This window comes from Tyto alba, unplaced genomic scaffold (genome assembly GCF_018691265.1).
Source record: "Tyto alba isolate M040663 unplaced genomic scaffold, T.alba_DEE_v4.0 Super-Scaffold_13, whole genome shotgun sequence".
Lineage (NCBI taxonomy): Eukaryota > Metazoa > Chordata > Aves > Strigiformes > Tytonidae > Tyto > Tyto alba.
The window spans coordinates 21,340,101-21,365,606 of record NW_024881275.1 but is presented as its reverse complement, the minus strand read 5'-3'; the positions used below and the strand labels follow the sequence as shown (position 1 = coordinate 21,365,606).

Below are 25,506 nucleotides of genomic sequence, written 5' to 3'. Positions count from 1 at the left end.
CCTTAAAGCCAAAGGGCTATTGCTTTTAAGTTCTCACAGTTAAAGTAAATGAAAACTGTATATATCACATAAGCAGATACACCACATGGTGTACTGGAAACTTTCACAGTGGACATTAGACATGCATCAGAATATAAAGGAAGTTATCTTTGTTAAGAACAGCTGGCACCAAGTACGTTTTGTGCACATTAAAACCATACCCAGAAATTATGTCATCAGGCAGTGAGCAATAAAGTTCCATGTAGATCTACTGCATATTAAAGGTATAAATGAAAGAAGCACTGCAAGTTCATCACTATGCATATAATATCCATTCTAGCTGACTTGATTTCTATCAGGACTTATTTACTCAGAAACAAACAACAAGTACTAAATAAATGCAATCTTCACATCTGTGAAGATTTGACCATTTTAAAAAATGAACTTCATTGTTTTCACTGTAAATAAGCTGAATATGTCTATATGTCTATAGCTGTAGACCTGTTATACTATTACAATCATGTTTTAAACACCTATTTTTGCCTTTTTAGGCGAGGTTCAGTATCATTAATATTTCATAAGGACTCATTTAAAACACATTGTATCAAGAGAAACATGCAAAGCCTTATTTCTCTTTCCTTCCACTTCCACTCATCCTCAGTTTGAAATCAAATCAGGATATCTTTTAAAAAAGGGACAATTTCTTCATTGAAAAATTTTGTGATATTTTAGTACTTCTAGAAGGGTTTGAGGGATTTCTTTGCTTATTTGCTTTCTTTCCAAGAATGCCCAGGAGAATATTTATGCTATTTAGGAGTCCAAGCATCCAACTGCTTTCATGGATTAAAACTATTTTTATTTCATTAAGATATCTTTTTAATTCTATGAAAATAAAATTCACAATTTCACATTGTGATTATGAGAACTCAGAAGACACAATGAAACTACATTCATGCAATGATTCTTGAAAAACTGAAACAAGGTAAATGGAAGTGACATGAGACAGTCTTCTTGCTAAAACTGTATCAGAGGGTCTTTATAAGCCACCAACACCAACTTAAAACATGGGAAGTACAAATCTCTGAAGTGAAATAAGCATTAAAACCATTAAAGACTGACTTAAATTATTCTAATAAACACTGAATTTAACATCTATTCTACTTACCAACTGCACGGCTATCATAAGAACGGTTTTAAGAGAAAATGTCCTACCACACAAGTCAAATAAATCTTCCAGACTAGGTCCAAGTAGTTCTAGCACCATAGCATTGTATTTGCCACATGGACCAAAATAGTAAACCTGAGGTATTCCATCTGTAAAGTGAAGATACAAAGTAATTATAAAGGGTTAAATAAGATTAATGAACATAGTAATAAAATTTACCCAATTTCAAATTGATCTGAAGTTAAAAACATATTTTTCATACAAAAGCAACAATAAAACCTTGTAGGAACTACACGTAAAAAAACAACAGCAGTCATGACAGCAGTACCAGTTTCATTAAGTGTTTTTCAAATATTACATTTGACTTTTAAAAGATTTAAAGCTTTCTATAAAAAAAAAAAAAAAAAAAACAAAAATCAGTATCTGTTAGGTTTTGTAACAGTACAATGAAACAGGATTTTTAAAAGGTATAAACAGAGGTTTAAATAAGCTCCTTTTCAAAAAAAAATAGGAATTTAAATTTAACTTTTAAAATTAAGGCTATGATAAATCTACAACCATAAATAAAGCCACCTTATCTACAGAAATAATTTTAAAATGTAAAAGATTAATGAATCCTCAAGTTTAATAAGACATTAAGTCAAGTTTTAGATGCATCATCAAAATAAAAGTACTATAGATGACAATTATAGTCATCACTTATCAGTATTCATTTTTTCCCCAATACAAGCATTTTCTACGTAAATTTGCACTGGAAGGCTTCTCCTGTCTTCTGCTCTTCCATTATTTTTGGCTTCTCTAAGTAGCACATGAAAGAAAACATTTTTCTGAAATGCGACTTAGTCCATTAAAAATCTAAACACCAGAGAGTGGAAACTTGCTGGTTTTTTAAATCTAGATTTCTAGCAAAATGTATGGTAGACTGAGACTTACTGATTCAAATTGTATTAAGGACAGGGATTTAATGTAACTTCAAGAACACATGACAAAGGGAATTTTTAGAAGTCTCAAGGGGAACATATGACACCCTGATTTTACTTCAGAAGTATCAGACCAGACACCACCCTTAACTTCTTAATTCTTTCAACAATTGATGTCCAGATTGAATCCATTAAACTCTGTTCTTACTGTCAAATCATTGAAAAATTTAAAAGACAAAATATTTGAATAAAACACAATTTCACATTTAAAATTTTGAAGTAACAAACAAAAATTTAAGTTTTTGTTGTTTTGGTTTTGTTTGATGGGGGTTTTTTGTTGTTTGTTTTTTTTTTTTTTTTAGAACGTAATTACAATAAAAATTAAGTTCGAAACAAGGCATACTTCATTTCCAAACACAATATGGGAACAAGAATATCCTACCATATGTTCAGGTAACCATCTCAAACACTTTTTAAACAAGTATAAAATATATCTACATAGGAGAGCAAAGGGCAAATTTAGTGTTAGAGCCGCATTTGTTTTCAAATCCTGTACGGAGCCTAAAATGTGAACTGTCACTCTGACATCTTATTTCTAAATAACATTTTTCCTGATGTAAAATAAGTGTTATGTTCTCCAACACAAAACACATGAATTATATGTTTATTTGCTGTTCATAAAAAACTATAAAAAAATACTGTACTATTGTGTTGAAAACTTGATTTTTGCTGAGTTATCTGTGGCAGCACTCCAGAAAACCTAGCAGGAACACATACTTACAGTACATGTTTCCTCAGTCAGCTAGTGATACGTAGGCCATAAATGTCCTGAAAACTAGGGCTAAAAGTAACATGCACTACACTGAGATGATTCCCTTACTATCTAGTCTGTTAGCAGAAGCATTGAACAAAGGTCTCCTGATGTGGACAGTTTAGACAAACAAAACTACATGCCACCTGAAAAACTTACTTCTGTTCTCCCTGAACAGAATCATAATAAGCATGTCCATATAACAAGGTCTCTCCTGGTACAGCAGAAGAATCAGTTAAATAGCTTAACAAAACAGTTAAGGTTATCTAAAGATTTAGTAGAGGCATAACCCATTTCCAGTTTAAGTTAGTGCACATATGATGACCCACTTCATTAGAACGTGCTTCCTGAAAGAGTATGTCACAAAATAAAGGCAGGCATCAAAAGACCAGAAGTGTTCTTTAATATTCTCAAGCAATGCATTTACAATTACATCAGCAATAATGTCACATTCTACCTTCATGTCCATATATCTTCATATATCCTCATATATTTTATGAACGACAAACAGCACATTCCAAAAATTAATATGAAAATATTCTGCACTTCTGGACTTTATAGCTTTATATAAATACCTGCCTTACGAAGCCAGACAATCCAGAAGTTTGAAAATATCAATATTTAAGGCCTTATGATCCAATTTTACTTTTGCCTTTTTGTACATATGCATTGTGCGACTATATAATTAATTGGTCACAAAAATAACAAATAAAAAATTTGTATCAGTGCCTCTATTCATCTTGTACTTCCTCATATGCACAGGACCTCTTCCCTACTCAGCAGAATAAATTTTGTTCATTAAGGAAGTTAATTGTTCTGGACATTTTTTGTTCTTCAGCACATATCTCTGTCTCATTTACTCTAAATATTCAATACTCTGAAAACGTAATTTTTTTTTCATGTGATCTTCTATGGTGTCTATTGTTACAATACTGTACAACAGAGAACGAACCAAGTCTATTTACAGAATAACCTTATGAAACACTAGATTTCACCCTCCTTCTCTGTAAGCTTAAAAATTAAATCTTCTGTAACTGGGTGGTTTTAAGCTACAAGAACTCTCAAGTTTTTCATGCCTTACTACAATGCTACTTATGCTCAGGGCACAAACTTGTAATTGTGTCCACTACGGCTTTGGGTAAAAAACCCAACTTACTGCTTCAGCAAAACTAAAAGCAGATTGCATTGTTTGTAAGAGCATTTCCACTGATCTCTTTTCCTGCAAGTGACAATAATGAAAATATAGCCCCTAAACAAATCCAATTAAATTGTTCGATTTTCTGAAGACTAGAGCTTCCATTTATTTTTAAAATATATATTATCATACCCATATCTATACTAACATACTTACACATGCATAATAGCACCCATTTCAGAAAGTCTTCACAGGATTTGCTTATTGCTACTAATGAAGAAGCACAGACCACACTGCACATTACATCAGAACATGGTATAAGATAGGGATTATATTTTTAAGGTTAAAACCACTAACTATCAGATAATGGATCAGAAAAGACATTTGTACACATAAGGGGGCATCATAACTCTAGAATTCAAGATTTCTGCCTCCACTTTCCTGGTATGGTAGAATCGCATGGAAATGTGGGTGTATTCGCAGCAGCAAATTAAGTTATCTGACATATGTACCGAGACATCAGTCCAAAAAACACACCCAGTCAAAACAAAAAAAAAGCAACCACCTGTACATATAAATAGAAATAAAAGAAAAAAAGCACTGGGAGTTTGGAAGAAGGAACAATATTTGTAATGGCCTGAGAAAATATTTTGAGAATCTCTGTCCATATATTTGCTCTTTTAAAGACATTAACTCCAAAATATTCTCTAAAGAAGTCAGTCTCCTCCATTACCACTGCACCTGCTCTGCGTCCCTTTATAACTTTTTTAAATATTAAAGGCACTTCAAAAATACAGAAGCCAGAAGACTTAAGGTATGTCTAGATTTATAGAACGTAACATCATTTGTGTTATTTGCATTACTTCACATCTCTAGATCTCCAGAAGAAAAGTCAGAAAGCAACACATTATTAGTAGAGTATCTGAGTTTTCTTCCACACAGCTGTGATATAAATGTAAACTCTTTTATATAAATCTTTAAGAAAAATTGGTTAAGTTAGAAAAACAAAAACTTGAATTTCTGGGAAATTAATTATTCACCCTTCTGTTGACAAGATAGTCCAATACTTACTACCAATTAAAAGCATATATTTTATTTCCATTTTGTATTACTCTGGTTTCAACGATTAAAGCCCTCTGCTGTAAGCATATAAGGAGAAAATACTGGGAACTCATAAGGCACATCCCAGTCTTCTTTCTGTGAAATTGAAGTAATCAGTGGTTTTGGGTATCTTGCTCAGTAATTACTTCGATTACTATTCAACACTTTCTATTAGCTTAACATATCTTCTACCACATTCTAAAAAATCCTTTTTAAAAAGAAGTACACACATGCACCCCCAAGTTACATGCAGAATTCACCACCTGTCACACTAATGTTCACTATGAAGTTGCAAGTAACTTCCTATTCTTCCATCAAGGAAGAAACTCACCTGTGGACAAGAAATAGTATCACATAATCAAACTAAATCACTTAAACGCTAAAAAAATCTGTATTCCTTTCTAGGTTTGCCACTCTGAATGAGGAATCCTTATTTTCAGATATGAGTCACATCTGACCCCTAGATCTCTATATCTGCTACAAGTAAAACACTTTCATTTAAATGGACTTGATTTACTAAAGCCATCTACAATGCTGTCATAAAATTATAAGCCTATTTTTAAAACAATATGACTTGTAAACCCATTTTACTCACGGTAAAAATTAAGAAAGTTTTGACTTGGGAATTCACTACTTGAATACTGCTTGGATTCCAGTTTCTTTTTCTAGAAACATTCATTTTCATTAGACACATAAAACTTTGTTACTGTACATCAGTGGTCTCCAAAATAGCGCATAAGAGTACCTACCGGTGTGCTGGAAAAAATATGAGAACTTTTTTTTTTCATCTAAAAGTAAGAAACTAGACTTCACTAATATTAAACGTACAGCTTGACACTGGATCACTCACATGGTCAGATGGTTGTGTCAAGCACAGTGCACACAGGAAAGATCCTGGCAAAAGAGTGGGGATGCCGAGATGACAACAGGAGTGTGTTTGTTCACTCACTTTTGCTTATTGCAGTTTACACATGCTCAGTGAAATGGATTTACTGACTATATTATCTAGTTGTCACTAAACTACCTCTCACAAAACAGACAAGCTGCTTAAAACAATTCCTACAAAAACCCCACACATTGAAGATAATGCTACTAATGCTAGCACAAGCAAACAAGAAAACAGCAGAGCACACTTTTTTCCTTGTACAAGGTTATTTTCAAGAAGAATTTTTGGAAAGTGTGCTGGGTTTGTGTGGCAAGGTTTTTGGTAGTGGGGGCGGGGGCTACGGTGGTGGCCCCTGTGAGCAGCTCCTCAAAGCCACCCCAGCTCCAAGTCAGACCCACCTCTGGCGAGGGCAAAGACAATTAGCAACAGTGGCTGCACCTCCGTGAGAATGTGTTTAAGAAGGGGAACAGGAGCTGTGAGGAGTTAAAGAAGGACAAACATCCAGGTCAGTGAAGGAAGGAGAAGAAAGGGAGAGGTGTGCTGGAACAGAGATCCCCATTTTCAGTGGTAAAACAGTAAGGCTGCTCCCCCTGCCACCCACAGATCTTTGAAGTACAGCAGAGATCTGCCTGTGGAGGAGTTCATGGAGCAGTAGGTGGCTCTACCCGAAGAAGGCAGGAACTCTTGAGGGGAGAAGCAGCCCCCACTGTTGTAGTTCGGCACTGGAAGGACTGCAACACACAGAGGTGACCCACACTGGAGCAGCTTGGGAATGGCTGCATCCCATCAGTAGGGCTCACGCCAGAGAAGGTTCATGGAAGACTGTGTCCTGTGAGAGGGGAGCCACATGGCCATGGGAGGAATGTGCAGGGTTCACCCCACCTCTCGAGAAGGAAAGAGCAGCAAGCTGAGTGTAACCCCCATCCCCTGCCCCCTGCGCCACTGGGGGAGAAGGGAGAGAGATGGGGAGAAGAGTTGAGCCTGGGGAAGAAGGGAGGGGTGGGGGGAAGAGTTTTTAAGGTGTGGCAATGCTTCTCACTCTCACACCCTGTTAAGTGCTGTCTTTGTTGGCAATTGAATTAAAGTGATAATGTTCTTGTTCTTCCTCTGAGACTGTCTCTTGACAGTGACCTGTAATGGGTGAGTACCCCTCCTTGTCCTTATCTGGATTTCTGATGCTTTTTGCTTCATTTTTACCTCTCAGGAATGGGAAGGAGAAGGAGTGAGTGAACAACTGTGTTCAGTTTCATTGCCTTCTGGACTCAAACCACAACAAAAATCTAACTCCAGAAGGAAGACTACCCTGCTGTGTTTATCAAATCAAGAAAACTGCATTAAGTATTCTATATAAATTATATGATAAAAATTGTGCATCAGAATAAAAATATTATCAAAATATCAAACAGGGGACACATATCCTCCAGTCAATAATCTTTTCTGTAACTGTATACACTGCCAATTCCTCCAGTGTTTTACTAAATCAGACTTATACTTTGCTTCATATTCAGAGTAGAAAAGGAAAACAAGTGTTGGTTTCTTCTATCCTGCTCCCAGCTTCTTAGCACTGAGTAATGAGTTACTGAATACAATCACCTCTGTCACCTGCCAGGACTGGTTTATCTCTCAAATGCTTTAGTCCACCATGTTTAGGTACATGATGTCCAGAGGTTTTTGAAGCTGACAGGTCTGATTTCCTCTATAATAACAAGATAAAAACATTAAATAAAACAGTATTAGTAGATTGCAACTGTATTTGTCAACCATCTTTAAAGTAAAATCAAGTAGAAGTTATTTCTAGTTCATGATCATTATCCACACTGGCTGCTATCTTATCAAAAACTTGAGCATCAAACCTGATTTAAGCCTGGGCTACGTATGCTGTTCACTACAATCATCTAATGCAATATTGTGCCGGTTTTGGCTGGGATAGAGTTAATTTTTTTCATAGTAGCTAGTGCAGGGCTATGTTTTAGATTTGTGCTGGGAACAATGTTGATAATTCAGAGATGTTTTAGTTACTTCTAAGCAGTGCTTACACAGAATCAAAGCCTCCTCTACTCCTCAGTCCACCCCACCAGCAAGGAGGCTGGGGCAGCACAAGAAGTTGGGAGGGGACACAGCTGGGACAGCTGACCCCAACTGACCAAAGGGATACTCCACACCTTATGACATCATGCTCAGCATATGAAGATGGGGAAAGAAGGAGGGGAGGGGACACATTTGGAGGGATGGAGTTGGTCTTCCCAAGTAGCTATCACATGCGATGGAGCCCAGCTGTCCTGGAGATGGCTGAGCACCTGCCTGCTGATGAGGAGTGGTGAATGAATTCCTTGTTTGGCTTTGCATGCACAGCTTTCACTTTACCTATTAAACTTGTCTTCATCTCAACCCATGAGTTTTCTTGCTTTCACTCTTGATTCTCTCCTCCATCCCACCACAGGGGGATTGAACAAGCAGCTGTGTGTTGCTTAGTTGCCAGCCAGGGTTAAACCACAACAAATATGTATAATGACTGGCATGAACACAGATCCATATCTTAAAACAAAAATCCTGACTGCTTGCTTTAATAACAGAGGTAATATATAGTATTCTCAGTTATGGCATGTGTGTGTCCTTATTTCAAAACAAAAACAAAACCAAAAACAACAACAAAAAAAACTTGATAAACAAGCAGCAGATACTGTCTGTCAAACAAATAGATAACAGGCCAATGACAACACCACTTCTGCTTAACCTTGTGTTCCCAGTCTACCACTGACTTAATTTTGAGCCATATCTTGACAAAATATCTCTATAAAGAGAACCTACATTCATAAAGGTATTGAGTAAGCAGTTCCTCAGGGCTTTTCAATTTCTTGTAATATTAGTTTCCTTTTAGAGTTTCCTCCAAGCCAGTCAAGAAGCACATGTGACCTGCGTTATATCTTATTGCTTAATTTGTCTGCTAAATTAAATCCATAAATGCCAGTACCGTACACAAGATTGCACTTGAACAAGCTGTTTTGTATTCCGCTTCCTGTGTTCTGCTGCCTTCTATCTGTAGTTTTAATTTTTATATGTTGCAATTTATTGGACAGAAGCAAAATACTCTGAACTGAGTAGGCTGAAGATTTGCAGTAACAGCCATCTTCCATGGCACATTTGTACTGGTACTCTGTCAAGGATGCAATTCTACAACCTACCACAAACACAAGTATTCTGTACTATGACTACAGAATCTGGCCTGATTCTTCTGAAAGTGATTATAAAATCCAGGATAGTGCAATGTGTGGTTTTTGACTTGAACTGAAGCATCATGAACAAAACCATGCATACACAAAACCGAAGCAGCATACACGGAAAGCCATACAATCTCCTGAAATGTAGCCCATTATAGCTACTGAAACCATGACCATCCATGCACTGTAAAACACAGAATGAGTCACTCTATGAGCAATATGACTTCAGCACTTCTAAAATGTCATGTTGGAAGCATGCACCACAACACTTATATTTGCAAATAGGAAATGTCTAAGAATATATTTGCAAATAAGTAATAAATAACAGTAAGATTTTTCTGTTAAAATAGGTCTAATATAACTATTTGCTACTAAAACATAGATGTACATTTTTAATGTCTTATTAAAACAAATATCCATTTATCTAATACTCACAATGTTCTGTGAACCGTACCATTACGCCTCCTCTAATTAAAATTATTATATTTCATACAAATAACACTGATTGATCTCTGAAATGTGTGTAATATCACATTCCAAAATCAATACAAATTTCTGTATACGGACAGGCTTCTTCTAGTAAGTAATTATTATTTCTCAAAAACATTAACATGTGCACCTGTAAATTACATTTAGACTTATGCAGCTGCCATTCTTACCCAATCTCTTGAACTTACTCTAGGGAAAAAAATTACTTCAAATATAAATTGAGAACATCCCATAAGCTTCCTCAAGCCAAATAAATGCTAGAAATGACTGCATAAAATAAATAAAAAACCTACCAGCAACATCTCTTACAGTTGTTATACTTCAATTAAAATTAATTTGTAATCATCATCCTTCATTAACTTAAATGTAACTACTATCATATTCACATTAATAATTGAGCAGCTCAACCTTCCTATTAAAATATATCAGCAACAGCATAACTCAAAACTGAGTCTGCTTTTCCCCAAAAAAACTCACAAAAACATGTAGCAGTCATTAATACAGAGATTAACCATGCATATGAACCAATATCTCTTCAGTCAAGAGATTATTTGATACATCTTAAATGCTTTTAACAATAAGTTTTTAAATTAAGCACAGAGTATGATTTTCTAAATGCACCTGCCACATATTTCTATTGTTTGAGAGATTTAAAGCCACTTCAGCTGCTTATTGTTTATTCTTCTATATAACCTGAGTCAAAGTGGAACAAAAGTAATCAAGTAGGACAGCATTGCCAAAAAAATTATAAAATGAAGTAAAATTCAGTTTTCAGTTTAAGAGCAAATTCTCACCTACCCACATAAGAGTATAGCTCAAAACAACATTCATGCGAAGTTATAGAAAATCCACTTCCCATTTATACTGAATGACTGTTAGCAAGATAAATGAACAGGTTATGAAGTGAGACAACTCAAACACACATAGATAAGAACTTACGATACCTTATTTACATATATAAGACTAAAACCGCTCTGAACTGAGTTATTTGCTACCTCTGTAGTTAATAGCTATGCCATTTTGTCTCCTACTTTCATTGTTCCTGCTTGTTAGAAACATAAAACACTGGTTTCAGAAATGAAATTATATTCTAAAATCTGAAGGTCCAGTAAATACCTACTGCTCTACTTAATTACTGGGAACATTCAACTAATTAACATTTGCACATAAATTGCATTAGACTACTCAAAGAATCTTCTTCTCAAACTCACTTGAAACCTTGGTAACCTCTGTAATTTTTATCCTGTAACAACACCAGGTACAGGACTCCAATCTCAAAATATTTTTAAAAATATGGAACGGGATAAGTTATTTTACATTGTTTCTATATGATCCATGAACAAAAATTATCACTCATCACATTAATTTATCTACAATTTACTTCTAGCACTACAATCAGACTTGTTATTGAGATACCTGCTCATAACATGATAGAATATTAATCCAGTAAGTAAATTACAACCTACCAATTGAGAAAGGAATTAAGGCATCATAATAAAGTGATGATAATTTTGTCTCGGGAAGAGTTACAGCAGAGCACAGATGCTGATACACTGTGATGAAATCATGCTGTGCTGCGTTTTATTCCAAAGGCATCAGTGGAAAGCAGGGTGGATATGGCCCAGGGAATGAGCCACAGTGATCTCAATAGCAATCTGAAATCTCATTGTCTTCTACCATATAAAAGTAGTATTTTTAGTGGTCCACAGTGGAATAATTAAAAAAAAAAAAAAATCACCTATCACTACTTTAAATACAAAAGATAGCCTTCCTTCTGGCGCCAATATTTGCCTCATGCATTCTATGTTCTGAATAGAGTTGTATAAAAAAAAATTTAGAAGGTATCATTGAACATTCAAATCTCACATACACACTCTCAAGCTGGTCTGAACTGAAATTTAATGAAGAAACACATTTTTATTACCATAAATATATTTGGGTTTACCTACAGAAAAAAGCACCAAACACTGAAATACTGAATTTGATGCTTGACCTTCAGCACAAACACCTTTTCAATATAGAAAACAAGGAAAAAAACCATAAACAGCAACATTTACCCTACCAGTCAATATTAAACTGGGTATAATGAACACTTGTATGTTATAAGGTACAATCTCAAGACTTAAAGTTCTCTGTATCAAAAAAATCAGAAATTCTGCGTATTTCAGACTCCGCTACATTCCCAAACCAAAACAGTCATCCATCTGGAGAATCTCGATATTCTTGAAATGCTAAAATAAATATTCTACTGAGCTTGATTACCAAAATAGTGAGAAGATTCCACTCTCCTACAACAGCAGCCAACCACTATGCACAAATGCTTAATGCTTCCCCAGCTGCAACTTCTCAAGATTACATACAGATTTGTTCTGATACTAGCAGTGTTTACTAGCCAATGCATACACAAGTGAACTAGTAATGTTTTTGTATCTTCCAAAGTCGCATTACACCAACACTGCAATCTTCTTCAACCACTAATCCAACAGTAACTTTAATACCACTTTTCAAATAGTAGGATTCTGTTTTGTTTAAAGCAGGCTCTCAAGACCTCAAACTGAAAAATATATTTTTTGATAGCAATGTAGAGCACATTTACCACATGACTGTTAGTACCTAACCATGAAAAAGATACTCATGTACAGAATGCAATTCTTTGCATTTATTTCACTGGCCATAACCTTTTAAAATACAACACCTTTTTCCATAGTACACAAACATCTCTCTTATACATGCACTAGCCAATGGTCACCCTGTAAGAAAAGTGTTTGACTGCCAGTTTTAAGAGTGAAAGTGTTAACTATACTTGACCTAAAAGAAGTACAAATTTAAGAAAAATAAAATATCTTTCACAACACTAAGCATCTGCCTTCTCTGGAATGTTAATACAGCAGTTTCAGAAGTAGGATAACCCACAGCTGAACAGGTCTGTGTCTCTTTCAAAAATGACCTCAAATGAAGAACTAAAAACCTAACAATGGATACCCCTTGTTGCTATAGATAGGTTTTATAGTAACAGTCTGTTCTCAGTAAAACAGCAGCATTGCAGACAAGCTCTACTAAACCAGGTCAACCAGCAGAAGCCTCCCATTCTTTTGTTCCACTTGTCAAATGGGTAAATACAAAAGAGTCCTCATACTAATTTGTAAGGAATTCTAGCTGTTGTGATTAAGGACCCACAGATATGTTAAATGTTAAAAACATCAGACAATAAGAGTTAAATAGTTTTTACACTCTTCAACACATAACAGTATCATTAATATTTACAGAGACTCCCTATTTCAGATGGGAATTGAACCATACTGTAAATACCTACCTGTCAATGAAATAAAACATTTTAAGTTTTCACCAATTAAGTTTTTCAATTGAAAAAAAATCCCACATTAAAAAAATTCTCAGCTTTACTGCGCAATACTCAAATTTTGCCAGCAGTTAGTGATTTCTCTCCACAGTCACTCCTAGTAGGAAAGCACACTGAATTTAGGTGCAGTTAAATTATGGGCATAGCACATGGAATATATCTACAGCTCATATTCTTACCATGAGGATGAAGATTGATATCATAACCATGAACACAAAAATCAATTAAAAAATACAAACTTTTATATACATTCCAAAATTCTTAGTGTAATGTCAGGTAAGAATTCAGCTAGTTTTATTTGTAATACTGCACTTATGGTAACGTATCAGTTTTTCTTATCATATATTGGATATTAGGAAAACACACTTAATTGAAATTTCATTAGAATTAAAGTTATTTTAAAATTTATCTGCAGGTTGCTCATTCAGTTGACTAGAAATTTCTGCATATTGCCTAAATGATCTCAAATTTCATTAGGAGAACATGCTCTGAAACTGAATGATGAAATTATAGCAGGGAAGTCAGCAATTTTCATAAAAAATTCTATTGGTATATAAAACTTAAATGAAAGCTAAATAATGATGTGATTAAAATAAGCCACATCTTTAATAACTAGTTTTAATAAATTTTAGATCCATTATGTGGAATAATTTAAAACGCTTCAAAGAAAGGATGAGAAGTACATAAAATGTTTCTAGTTTATGAAAAAATCTTCATTTTTTTTCCTGACAAAAATCTACATGCTACTGTACATTCACAGGTATGTTCAGTACTAGGCATATTTGCCTTTTTTCAAGGATGCCTTTTTTCAAGGGCCCAGAAAATCAGAGCAAGCACTAAAATGCTTTATTAAAAAGCGTTAGAAGATAAGAATCTGTTGCCCAATAACATTTTCTTTATTTGCTTTCAGGAAGATATTTCAGGTTAATAATCTAATTTTCTTCCAGAACTATTAATTCACATGTTAGTGCCTCTCCCTTCTTCCCATGCCACCCCCAAATAAACCAGGATTTCACAGGTGCTACAGGTATTTTATTACTTACGCTTCAGGTTATTTCACATTAAGCATGAGTCTGACTATAGGATAACCTGTCAAATTAATAGTTCTTATTTATGAAAAATCAAGTTTTGTTTATGGGAAATAATGGTTCCGCTTACAGAATTGAGAAAGAAAGGAAGTACTATTCCCATTCACCAGTTGCTTCTGAAACCATTTCTTAGTAGTCACTTGCTATTAATACAAATGTATGCATGTGTCCATGAGACGAACAAGTGGAAAGGTTATTTAATACAATTAAGTGAAAAATAAGCAGTCCACATTCAGCTATAAATCTATCAACCAAATTACAAAAAGTTTTGTGTGAATAAACAAAAACAGGTAAGGAAAGAACACTTCATCCTGATTAAGAAAACCTGCAAATGTGGATTCATAAAAGCTTTGAAGCCAGGAGACTCCAGACAACTGGAAAAGCTAGCACAGTGAATAATTACTTCTCAGAGAAGCCTCTTATCTACTCATGATTACTATACTTCAAATTTCTTCCAGCAATAACAGCTAGTTTTACACCTTCTATGATGGACTCCTCTGCTGCTTGCACAATGAAAATATACTTCCTTCAATTTATTGACAAAAATACAACCACTGTCCATAAAGCAATACTACCTACATGGATAGATCTGGCATAAGATTTTTAGTATCTCCTCTTCTACATAGGAAGGATTAGTTACTTCCTAAATTTATCATTTGGTCTATCAGTTCCACCACTATGCCTTTCAACTGTTCATGTGACAATTCCTTAAATCCACACTTGACAGCAAACACGTATGTCATGAAAAATCAGTGAAGTAAAACCAGTTGCGTCAGATTACATGAGGACAAAAACTACAGAATTCTGCAACTTTTTTTTTCTAAAATAATATCAGAGTTCATAATTTCCTGTGCTTGAGGGTCCAACTCCTGCAAAGATGGAAAAAGGGATAATGCTGTAGCAAAACAAGGAATCAGCACTTTCTTTTAACTTCACTCTAGGAAGACTGCAGCATGAATATTACTTTCTTCATGATGAGTCCTTCCCACAAAACCCATTAAAATGAGTCTCAACTAGGGTACCTGAGAAAGTCAGACAAGACTCAAAGGAGCTTACAGGGTTCTATGCCTGCTGGGAGGCCACTTTCACTTTGGAACAGAAGCAGGTTACTCTGCAAACAGAGGTCTACAACAAAGTGGTTCATAAATACTGAAGATGGTTAGTAACTCATCAGCTATATCATCTTGTTCTCATTCCAAAGGTCTCCATCTTCACACAAAGAAACACAGATCATTCACTCTTACAGTACTTCCATCAGGTAACAGAGGAAGCAATAGAAGTTGTTGCAATCAACAACTAGGGTTACAAAGACTTACTGGTATCTGAAGTAAAGCAGACTAACTTTGACTTGCCTGCATTCTTACATTGAACACTTCCCAATCTTATCCAGTAAACAAAAACACCAACGAAGTTACATTTGCTAAGACATTTTTCCCAATAAATTTTCCCATAAGAATTCCTACTTCTGAGAACCACTGACTATTTTCTGAAGTCTGAACCAGTCATCACAGCTTTATTTCTTACCTCCACTACCCAGCTACTTTGCAATTTTGGATAGTTCCACCTTGGTTTTCACAGATAGGTACTGTCCCTAACTTGTGGGTTGTGGTGTCTCATTGGTAAAGCAATTAAGTTCTCTGCTTTCCACTTACCAGCTATTTCACAATGCTAGTGTAGTGTATACTGGTAACTTACAACTACTTACAAAAACCCAGACATTATACCCTGATGACTTTCTCCAATTAGCAAGCATGTAAGACTCAACATTTTGACTAGACATTCTGCAACTTAATTTTCCATCTATGAACAGGAATAGACAATGCCCTGTCTTCCAAAGAGTAAAAATCTAAGTATTCCTGGCTGTAGACCATTCATACTATCGCAACAAAAAAAAAAGTCTATATGAATTGAAAGTATCAAAAAGTATGTTTCCCTAGAGAGCGTTTTTAAAGAAGAACATAAAATTTTGAAAGCTACCTAATAAGAGAAACACTATGCAGTCTATGCATCAATGAACATATGATCCTGAATTTCTGAAAGTCAAAGTAGCATTTAAAAAGTATTAAAATTCATCATAACACACACGTGCTAGGTAACAAAATAAAAGTGGTATGGGCATGTTCATTTTGTATTCTCTGACTTGTGAAGATGACTCTTCAGCTTAAATGGTATTTTAATGTAGTTTAAGCATAACTTTAAACTCATCATTACAAAATCCAAGCTGCCTTTGATAGAAAAAAAGGAAATGAGTGTGCATGTAGAAAACAGCTATTAGTCATCCATTTTATACAATTAGCTTCTACATTAGTAAAAAAAAAAATGGAAAAAGTAACTAACTACATGACATATGAAAAACTACTCTAGGAATTAAATTAACATTTTCAAGGAAAAGGTATGGTAAGATTTTTCCTAGAGTATAACTGATTTAGGGAAGATTTGTACTCACTTCCCTGGTTCAATAAGCTTCACCTCTTGCTGACTATATACAGCTCTGTGAAAGGCACAGAAGTATGTGAAAAGTTTTAGATACTGTTCACCTATAAATGCAAAAGGTGATACTTGGATCATTGAGGGGGCCATTCTAAGAGTACTTCTGGGTGTAAAAGAAGGAAGGGGAGCAAAATGCACAATTCAAATCTTAAACTGCACTTAAATTTACACTATTTTAAAAAGTATTTGAGAGGCTTAAAACTACTAAGCATCAATATATACTGTATCAGTGGAAGTGAAGTTAAACTGAGACTGAAGCTCTTTAAATATTATAACAACTTTTAAAAAACAACTTTGATTAGCAGTTTGGTCATTATAGTGTTCATTCAAAGAGAACACACTAGCAATAGTCTAAGACTACTTAGTTTAAGGTATACTCATATGCACACAAGTTCTGTGATATTTAAGACTTACTCAATAACTTTAAGATTTCATAAAATTTTCTTTAAAGAATAGAACAAAAGTCTTAAAATACTAGAAAAATTAATACCTTAATCCACTGACTCATGTGGCTTTTTTTCTGTTTCCAGTAACTAGGGACACTTAATTAAATAAATTTATACCCCTAAATCAGAGAAGTTCTGTCAAAAATTGATCCTGGATTACATCACAGTAAAATGCATGACACTGCTTTTTACCTCCAGATCCTAGCTGCTTGTAGAATCTGTATTCCAAATGTAGCTGTGGTGCTCTCGACTTCATTGGCTCCTGATTTAAAAACAAAAACAACATTTAAAACAAAGCCTCTCTGCCAAAGCCTAACTACTAATACACTAACCTACTACCAGCCAAATTAACCCTACTGCTTCCAGGCCACATGAAAAGTTTCAATGTTTCTTCCAAAATGACTGGTAATTTTGAAACTAAGGAAGCTAAATCTCAGTCAGGTGAGACTAGAGTATACTGGGACTTTTACATCTTGTATTGCTTCACAGGACTGGGGTTCAACATTCAAGTCAAATCAGACCCTCAAATGGAACTGCTAAAAAATAATCTGCTTTTCCTAAACATGTAGGTGATATTGATATGCAGCTTAACAGATTGAAAAAACTCTCCATACATCTACTACCTCTATCAAAACACAGGCTTTGCCCCAGGATCTTGACAAAAAAATATCAGATTCTTCCACCAAATAGTAACATCTTAGCAGAAATTAAGTAGCACTATTCTAAACTAGAAATACAAAAAAACCCACCACCCACCAGAATACGTTTGTAGTTAAAAATCTTTCTTTTCCCAACATCAGTTACAGAAGTTAATGAAATCTTAGTTCTGTGTTCTACAAATCAATGTGGCAAGGTCCCTCATAAGAAAGTGACATACGATCAAGCACAGAAACACACAAGCAACCTAAATGGGAGCCCTAACTTCTTGAGTGTTTCCCTTTGCAAAGCAAAGGTACTTTATCATAAGATTTTTAAAGTGATTCCTAAAGCATATGCCTGGTTTCTTGTGATATGTAGTATCATCCAACACACTGGTGATAATCTGGACATTAATTGTGCATTATTGCCACACAGACTGCTCCTACTAGAACTGCAGCACATAATGAGTAAAATTGTTAATGCATTTATCAGCAATAACTGATACGGCTAGATGTCAGTTTTCAGGAAAAGTTTAGGCAAGGTGCTCAGCTCTTTCCCCACACCATCTTCTCTAGAAGATAAATTTATTACCCTGGGCTATCTCCCACTGACACATCCAGGCCATGAAAACCATAAGCCAATTTCCAATCACTAAAAGCAGTCCTCTTCCTCAACCCATCTCCCCCTAACACTCACGTTTCAAATTGCTGCTACTGCTACAGCCAAATTCCCTGTCACGGTACATTTATGCATTTGATTTTGCCAGGATGCCAAAGGTTGGGGCCCAAAAGTGAAGAGGGCCCAATGTAACAGTTTCTACAAAAAACAAATAGAACGTAAGTTTTTTATCCAAGTGAGCATTCACACTAGCTGAACACTGCAATTCCTTGCAGAGAAGTAAGCAAGAACTTTCTAAAACAAAGAGGCTGCTGATCCTTCACAAACAAACTAAGCAAGAATAACTGGGCCACCAAAAGGTCCTCTTACAGTTTGAGTAGAAGACATTAAATTTATTGTCAAGTATTTAATACAGCCCTTAACAAAACACTTCACTGTAAACGTGGACCTAAGCAAATCAGTGCAGCTACCAACTTTTAGTACTCAGCTTTCAGAGGCATAAGTAAATCCACTATGAAGCAGGTTACTGAAACATTTTAGTCTTTTAAAAAACTGAAATTTTGCTACTAGTTTGCCTGAAGTAGGTTTGTTAGTTACAAAATATACCACACTCTACACAGTCTCTAAAGTTTTTAGTTCTGACAGCTAAGAGGAAAATATATCAGTCCATAAAACTGCATGTCTGCTGAATATACTAAGACAAGACACTGGCTTATGGGTAGTTTGATTTTGTTCAATTATACAGTTTTGCCTTAATTGATAGAATATTAACTTAATCACCACTCATTGTTACAAGATGTTCCCACAATAAAGATGAAAAACAGCTTGGATGTGTTAAATTAACTTAACACACACCCCCCCCCCCCAAAAAAAAAGGCCTAGGTAAGAGAACTAGCTTTGAATTTTTTGATATACACATCTACACTTTTTCAGATGAATGCTGTTTGTTCCAGTCATCAGTAGGAAAGAGTTCTGATGAGCCTCCAGAAGGAAAATGTTCTCCAACAGTCAAACAAGTTTACACCTGACACCTGTACACCAGCCTAAAGCTGATGATAAACCCTGCCTAGCAGAGGCAGAAGTAAATACTTTTACTCCTTCCAGTAATGGTGGGAAAAAAAGTGTGGTAATATCTATTTGTAGTCCATTTATTGGCTGACAGCGTTCTCGAATTGACTTACTTCTGTAAGGAGGCTTAGATATCTTCCTGATTAATCAGTAATTTGAAATATACAAGGGAAATATAATCTTTTTTTCAGTGAAACTTGTAAGAGGGCAAACACACAATAAACTTTTCACATAAAATGTTTTGTCCCTACACATCCCACATCACAGTATGCAGTGAACTACTGATAAAGGTATGTTAAATGTAATCTTCCACCATAACTAAAGAGTGAAGAATACACCATGAACTACACTTTTGAGTAAATCTAAAAAAACATGTTCAAGAATAAAAAATAAATGGCAAATTATGGTTATTCCCATTTTCATTAGTATTTCAGTACATTTCAGCATCTAAAAATAAACTCGGGAACACGTAAGTGCTCAAACGTCATGTTAATCCCAAAGGACTTTGAAGCCAATTTCTCTTCTTAAGAAAATAAATTAATGCATTTTGTTTACTTAAAACTTATATCTTCAGTGAAGTATCCTGAAAGAACTGTTCCAAGATTTCTGAAATGCTCTGTAAACGACCATCACGACACTGCTTTTACATTCAAATCTAATTATTTCAAAGCTTTTACATTAAAAACATAGATAGCTTCTTTTCCGTGCAAAAGAGCATTTCTCTCTCAATGAGAGTCTTGCTACCAAAGAATTAAAGTGGAGTTTATTAAGCACCAGATACCTAAGCAGCAGAAACAACAGCTCCTTAGTTCACCAGAAACTTCTTCTGAACCAAGTTTTTTCCCCCCTCCTTTTTCCTTCCATGCAGTGCTTACACATTCAAACAAAATGATAGACACCCAAGGTGTAAAATCTGTTTGAAGTACATAATGTGGGGATCATCACAAATTTTTGTGCCAAATACATATAATAAACTGTATTATTTTCAAGATATGCCACTACCCTTCTAAAGAGCTTTGAGAAAACAGTTTATTTACTCTAAGGTTAGAAATTTCCAAGAATTCCCATGTTAACCCAAAGCACAAAACAAACATTCAACTATTACCTACTTCTCATGTTTTTAGCAATTCACTGAGAACTCCTACTCAGTATATCTTTTGTCTCTGCTTCATGTTCCCTTAAACAGCAAACAAGAGCTATTTTCAAGCAAGAAAAAAATCTTTAAGAGGTTGGGCTCTGGTCACAGGAAAAGCAGTATATTAAACAGAGTTGCCCTTGATTTGGATATATTACAGCCTTCTGGAAAGGTTCTGAAATGCAGTCATTCTAGACTGCAGTAATTCTTTAAAAGCAAAAAAGGGCAAAAAAAAAAAAAACATTCCAGCCTTGGAAACAACCACAGTCTTCTTTCCACAAACACCCCACTTATAGTTTTAAGGATTAAAACCTTAACAATTCAATGATTAATGAACTAATTAAAGATTACAGATTAAAAGCAGCAGTGACTACCTTGTAACTTGCTATCTTTCACACAAAGAAAGAAAGAAAAATTGACTTATTTCCAGCAGCTCAAGCAGGAATTCCCTTAGTCGGTATTTGGTCAGTGGTTAAGCTTCCTGCAGAGGAGATAAGTTTGGGCAAAGAAGAAATTTGTCAAAGGTAAAGGGAAGAAGAATGAAGGAGAGAGTAGAGCTGAATAGGGGAGATATTAGTGAAGCAGAGAATAATGTAATAAGTAAATCTAACAATAAATGAAGAGGTAAGCAGTAAAGCTACAGTTCATGTATACCAAATGGTCTTTGCTGATGAACCACCTGATCACAAGATACCAATTTGTATACTAATAGACCAGTAGAAACATACAAACAGCACTAGACAGACAGTACACAACTGATAAAGCACAGTTCTTCAGTCTCATTCTAGTTCTTAAATAAAGTCTGTTCTAACCTTTCAGACTTGGGTATCTGCCCAGCCAGACAAATCATAATGAAACAAAACAGATTAAGATCCTGGAACTGTAGCCATTTTACCAGAATAAATATGTATTTACATATAAACTGTATATATCAGAATGCATACATTGTATGACCCTCAGGCCTCACGCAGAAAAATTAAGTGTTTAAACTATTTCCTTACATAAATCCTGAAGTTGCCATGAGTATTGTAAACAATAATATATTTGTATAATTTTGTCTACAAGGGAAATATTAATGCAACACACTGAAAAGTTTAAGTCAAAACAGTAGTTACAAAAATCCATTTACTTTTAGCATCAGAAGCAATCCTGCAAGATGCTGTACAAATGCAGCTATTATAATTCACGCTCTCAAGAGAAACACATACAATCCTCTTGCACTAGAGCATGCAATTACCATCTATACACAAAACACCTGGCACATGAGATGTCTTACTGTACATAAGAAAACAGTATGTCAGCTAAGGAATGCTACCGTGAAAAACACAAGTATGATTTTAGGATATTGCAAGAGCCATTACCAAAACCGTACCAGCTAATAATACTGCTGAAACTAAAATAGATACATAATTCAAGTAACCCTAATCAGGAGGCCTAAACTTGAACTACAACAGGTATAAAACAGAGAGAAAATTAATAGTGCCTCATTTAGGATAACAAAACAAAATCTGAGCCTAGGCTTAATAACTGCTCTCAAAACACACAGGGAATGAATTTCAGACACTGGGAAAAACTGTTAGGCTTATTTTAAAAGGGAAAGGATGGTACATCATGAACAAGTAAAACCTAACTGATAAAGTCCTAGCACTGCTTCCAACAGGAGAAGAAAAACAGCATAAAAAGCATAATTCAACTAAATCATAAAATTTGATGCAGCTCTTTTTAACAGACTGAGCCATGTGACTCAAATCCCTTCCAATATGGAAACAAATTCAGAAGAGCTGAAAGATATACTAAAAATGAGAACCATGTTAAAAGAACCCACTAGTTCTACCTAATAAATATATTTTTACCTTACAATGATAATGCAAGCACCAGTGTCGATTTTTACTATGATTCCTTCCATCTGATTATTGCAAAGACACTATAGCGTTTCATATCACTAATGTAAGAGGACAAGCCTAAAAGTCAACTACATATTCAGAGTTCTTTAAGTTCTAATAGTAAATTAGACACACCTTACTGTACCGGTTCTTTAGTGACTTCCAAGTAAGTTACTCAGTAACGGTACTTCAAGCTTTTTGCACAGCTGTAAAAGAACAGCTGTAAGATTGAGTAATTTGGAAACAAATAAATTGACCCTGAACAGTATCTTTAAATGTTGAAATGGGTTGAAATGGTATCTGATTTTATTAATGGTTACATATAAAAAACTGTTTTAGCATTTTTGATTTTACCCAAGCTCACTGATCAGAATAAAAAGTTCTCTTGCTCTACATCAAGTAACTAGTGCTTAAAAAAAGAAATCATAATCTTGCAAACTATTTCTCAATGTGCTTTATAGTAAAGAGCCTTTAACTAGAGAAATTCTCAGACTGTTTTCATGTTTTACCAGATACAGAGAATAAGTTCAAGTTGTTTTAAAACAGAATTACTTTCATTTTGTATAATACACATACAATGACCCTCAAAGATGCATCCAATGTTGCTCTTTCAAACCATAACTTGGATGGTTTTTACATCTGCTAATTACTTCAAGTAAATATTTTTAAGCAAAAATAGTGATACAAGTATTTTTCAGTTTATTATAAAAATTGGCAATGCTTTTCAGATTGGCCATCTAAAGCCCTGTTTCTGGTTCCATAGTTTAGCTTTCACTTCATGAAATAAGAAGTTCACCATACTATGCTATGAAAAGTGTTCTGTCCTACTGCAGCAAGAAATTTATAGGAGTCCTAAAAATTCCTTCAATTACAGTAAGTCAACAACTGAATTACATCTTCAAATACTTTGCTTATGAAAACAGTCATTTACCCATAACTTAAAAACATCCTGACCAAAACATGAAATAAACGGAGCAGTTCTGATAAAAGAGTCAGAAAAAGTAGGACAATGACATATTAACAAAATACCCACATTTACCATGTTTGTAAGAGAAGGTAACATTTTACACATAACTGCAAATAAAACATGTCTACTGAAACAGATGTGCAAATACCAATTATTACAGATGAAAAACAATTTGGGGCAGGAATAAGGTTGTTAAAATACAGGCAGTCTGCAGAATTTCCAGAGCTTGCTATAGTCACCTGATGTTAGACTGACATTAAATTTGGTGTTCCTCTACTTGTTGCACAAAAAAGGAATCTACTAAGACGACTGCTGAGCATAGCCTTGAAGCAGCAATCATCATCATCTTCACAAACACAGATTTAGCCTTGAGAACAGTGACAACAATTAAATTTGGTTTTATTCAATATGGCCAAAGTATATAATTACATCTACCACTAACTGTTTTCATCTAGTCAATTGAACACATACAGGATGATCAAGGATTTAAACTAAAGAAATCAAACCATTTTCTATGAAAGGAAAATTGTGATTAGTTTCTCATTCCAAATCCTTCAAAAAAAAAAATTAACTTACCAGCTTAATTGCCACATATTCATTTGTGTATAAATTTTTTCCTTGAAAAAAAAACAAAAACAACAACGTAAGACATTGGCTTTCCAGTTCAAGTAAAATGTCATTTAAACCTGCAAAAAGTATTTGAAACATTTTTGATCTAAGGTGCTAGGTGTTCTGCTAGTGACTTAAAGATGTGGCTTTATTTGTCTGATACCATACTTCAAACAGAACTCTGTTCTTGAATAGTGTAAGAAGCAGCAGTTTCACCAAGAGAGTGTTTCAGCTATTTCACCAAGTTTGCAAATTTTTTATACAATAGAAAAACTTGAAAATTGGTAAATTGCTCTAAGTGGAATGTGGTATTCCACATTTTCATGTTTATTGCTGAAAATAGTGTAAAAAGTTATTTTAAAATTATCATATGTTTTTGGAACACCAGACACTGAAGTTAGAATTACCTAGGAGCACTTTTTTTCCTCAATTCTGTAATTTACTAAACTTAAAGTTAGGACAAACAGGGCAAGAATATTACCGAGTTAAATGCCTACACCTTTTGGAAAATTCATCTGCTGCTTTGAAAGTGATTCTGCAATGGGATAAGCATATTTCAACAAACATTACTTCAAACTGTATGCAATGACTAAAATACTAAGCTCTATGGGTGTAAAATTTAAAAAAAAAATAGCAGATCAAGGAAAAAGTGAATTCACACAGGCACTTTTCTCGACAGTCTTCAAATGAGTTTGGTGTGTATTACTTTCAATTACAATCCTACTTTTTTCTCTGTAATATTACTCAGGTCTGAATTTCCCACATTTTGTTAAAGAAGTCAAACAAGGAAAAGACATGGACCAAGACAAGAAGTTCTGTACAAAGACAGTTACATTTATAGCTGAAGACTATGATCTCAGCTCTAATCCTTATTTTTAAAAATAGAGCAGTCCTGCAAAGCTGAAAAGATGTTTTCAAGTCACATGTCCATTACAGGATCAATTTTACAAAAAGCAATGGTACCCGAAGGTTGTAAAATAAACACAGAATCAGTACAGGCATCATGCCCTAATTTGACCACCAAAAGAATGGCTAATTCCAAGACCTATCCAGGGACTAGAGTCAAAATCCAGGCATCTTAAATAATTATTTCTTATGATCATTTGAGTTATATTTTTGACAAAAAGTGCACTTAGTTTCAAGCTGCTTCTGTGTCTTTGCATGCTATTACAACCTAGAAGACATTAAAAGAAACATTTGCAGAGAACCCGCTGATTCAGACTATTAGATATATAAATCAGCCACTAGAGTAGCTAACAAATCCAGTTACAGTTAAGTGACTGGATACTGGGTTGCAGTAACCAACAGGCTTATTCTGAAGGAACATCAAAAGGACATCATAACTTTCCATGTGGTGATTCAAGGCAACTGTCTCTAAAATACAGAAGACAGCAAATGACACCACTGTTGATTTATCTCAAAACAGAATAGATATTGCTTAACACATGCAGCAGTAGCAGCAAGCTCTCTTCTACTACCCCATGAGTTTATCTGAACTCAG

At 34.7% G+C, this 25,506-nt stretch overlaps 1 protein-coding gene across 6 annotated transcripts in view; it reads right to left on the bottom strand.

Annotated features, from left to right (window-relative positions):
• Positions 1 to 25,506, bottom strand: part of CSNK1G3 (casein kinase 1 gamma 3) — a 92,580-nt gene that overhangs the window by 43,394 nt on the left and 23,680 nt on the right. For 5 of the 6 annotated variants that reach the window (XM_042787764.1, XM_042787767.1, XM_042787769.1 and 2 more), the window contains exons 3-5: positions 23,973 to 24,013; positions 17,279 to 17,348; positions 1,145 to 1,293 (exon numbers count right to left, since the gene is read on the bottom strand). In XM_042787764.1, coding sequence (XP_042643698.1) covers positions 1,145 to 1,293; positions 17,279 to 17,348; positions 23,973 to 24,013 — 260 coding nt within the window. The remainder of the gene's footprint in view (positions 1 to 1,144; positions 1,294 to 17,278; positions 17,349 to 23,972; positions 24,014 to 25,506) is intronic. The other variant, XM_032984032.2, reaches the window with a different exon arrangement.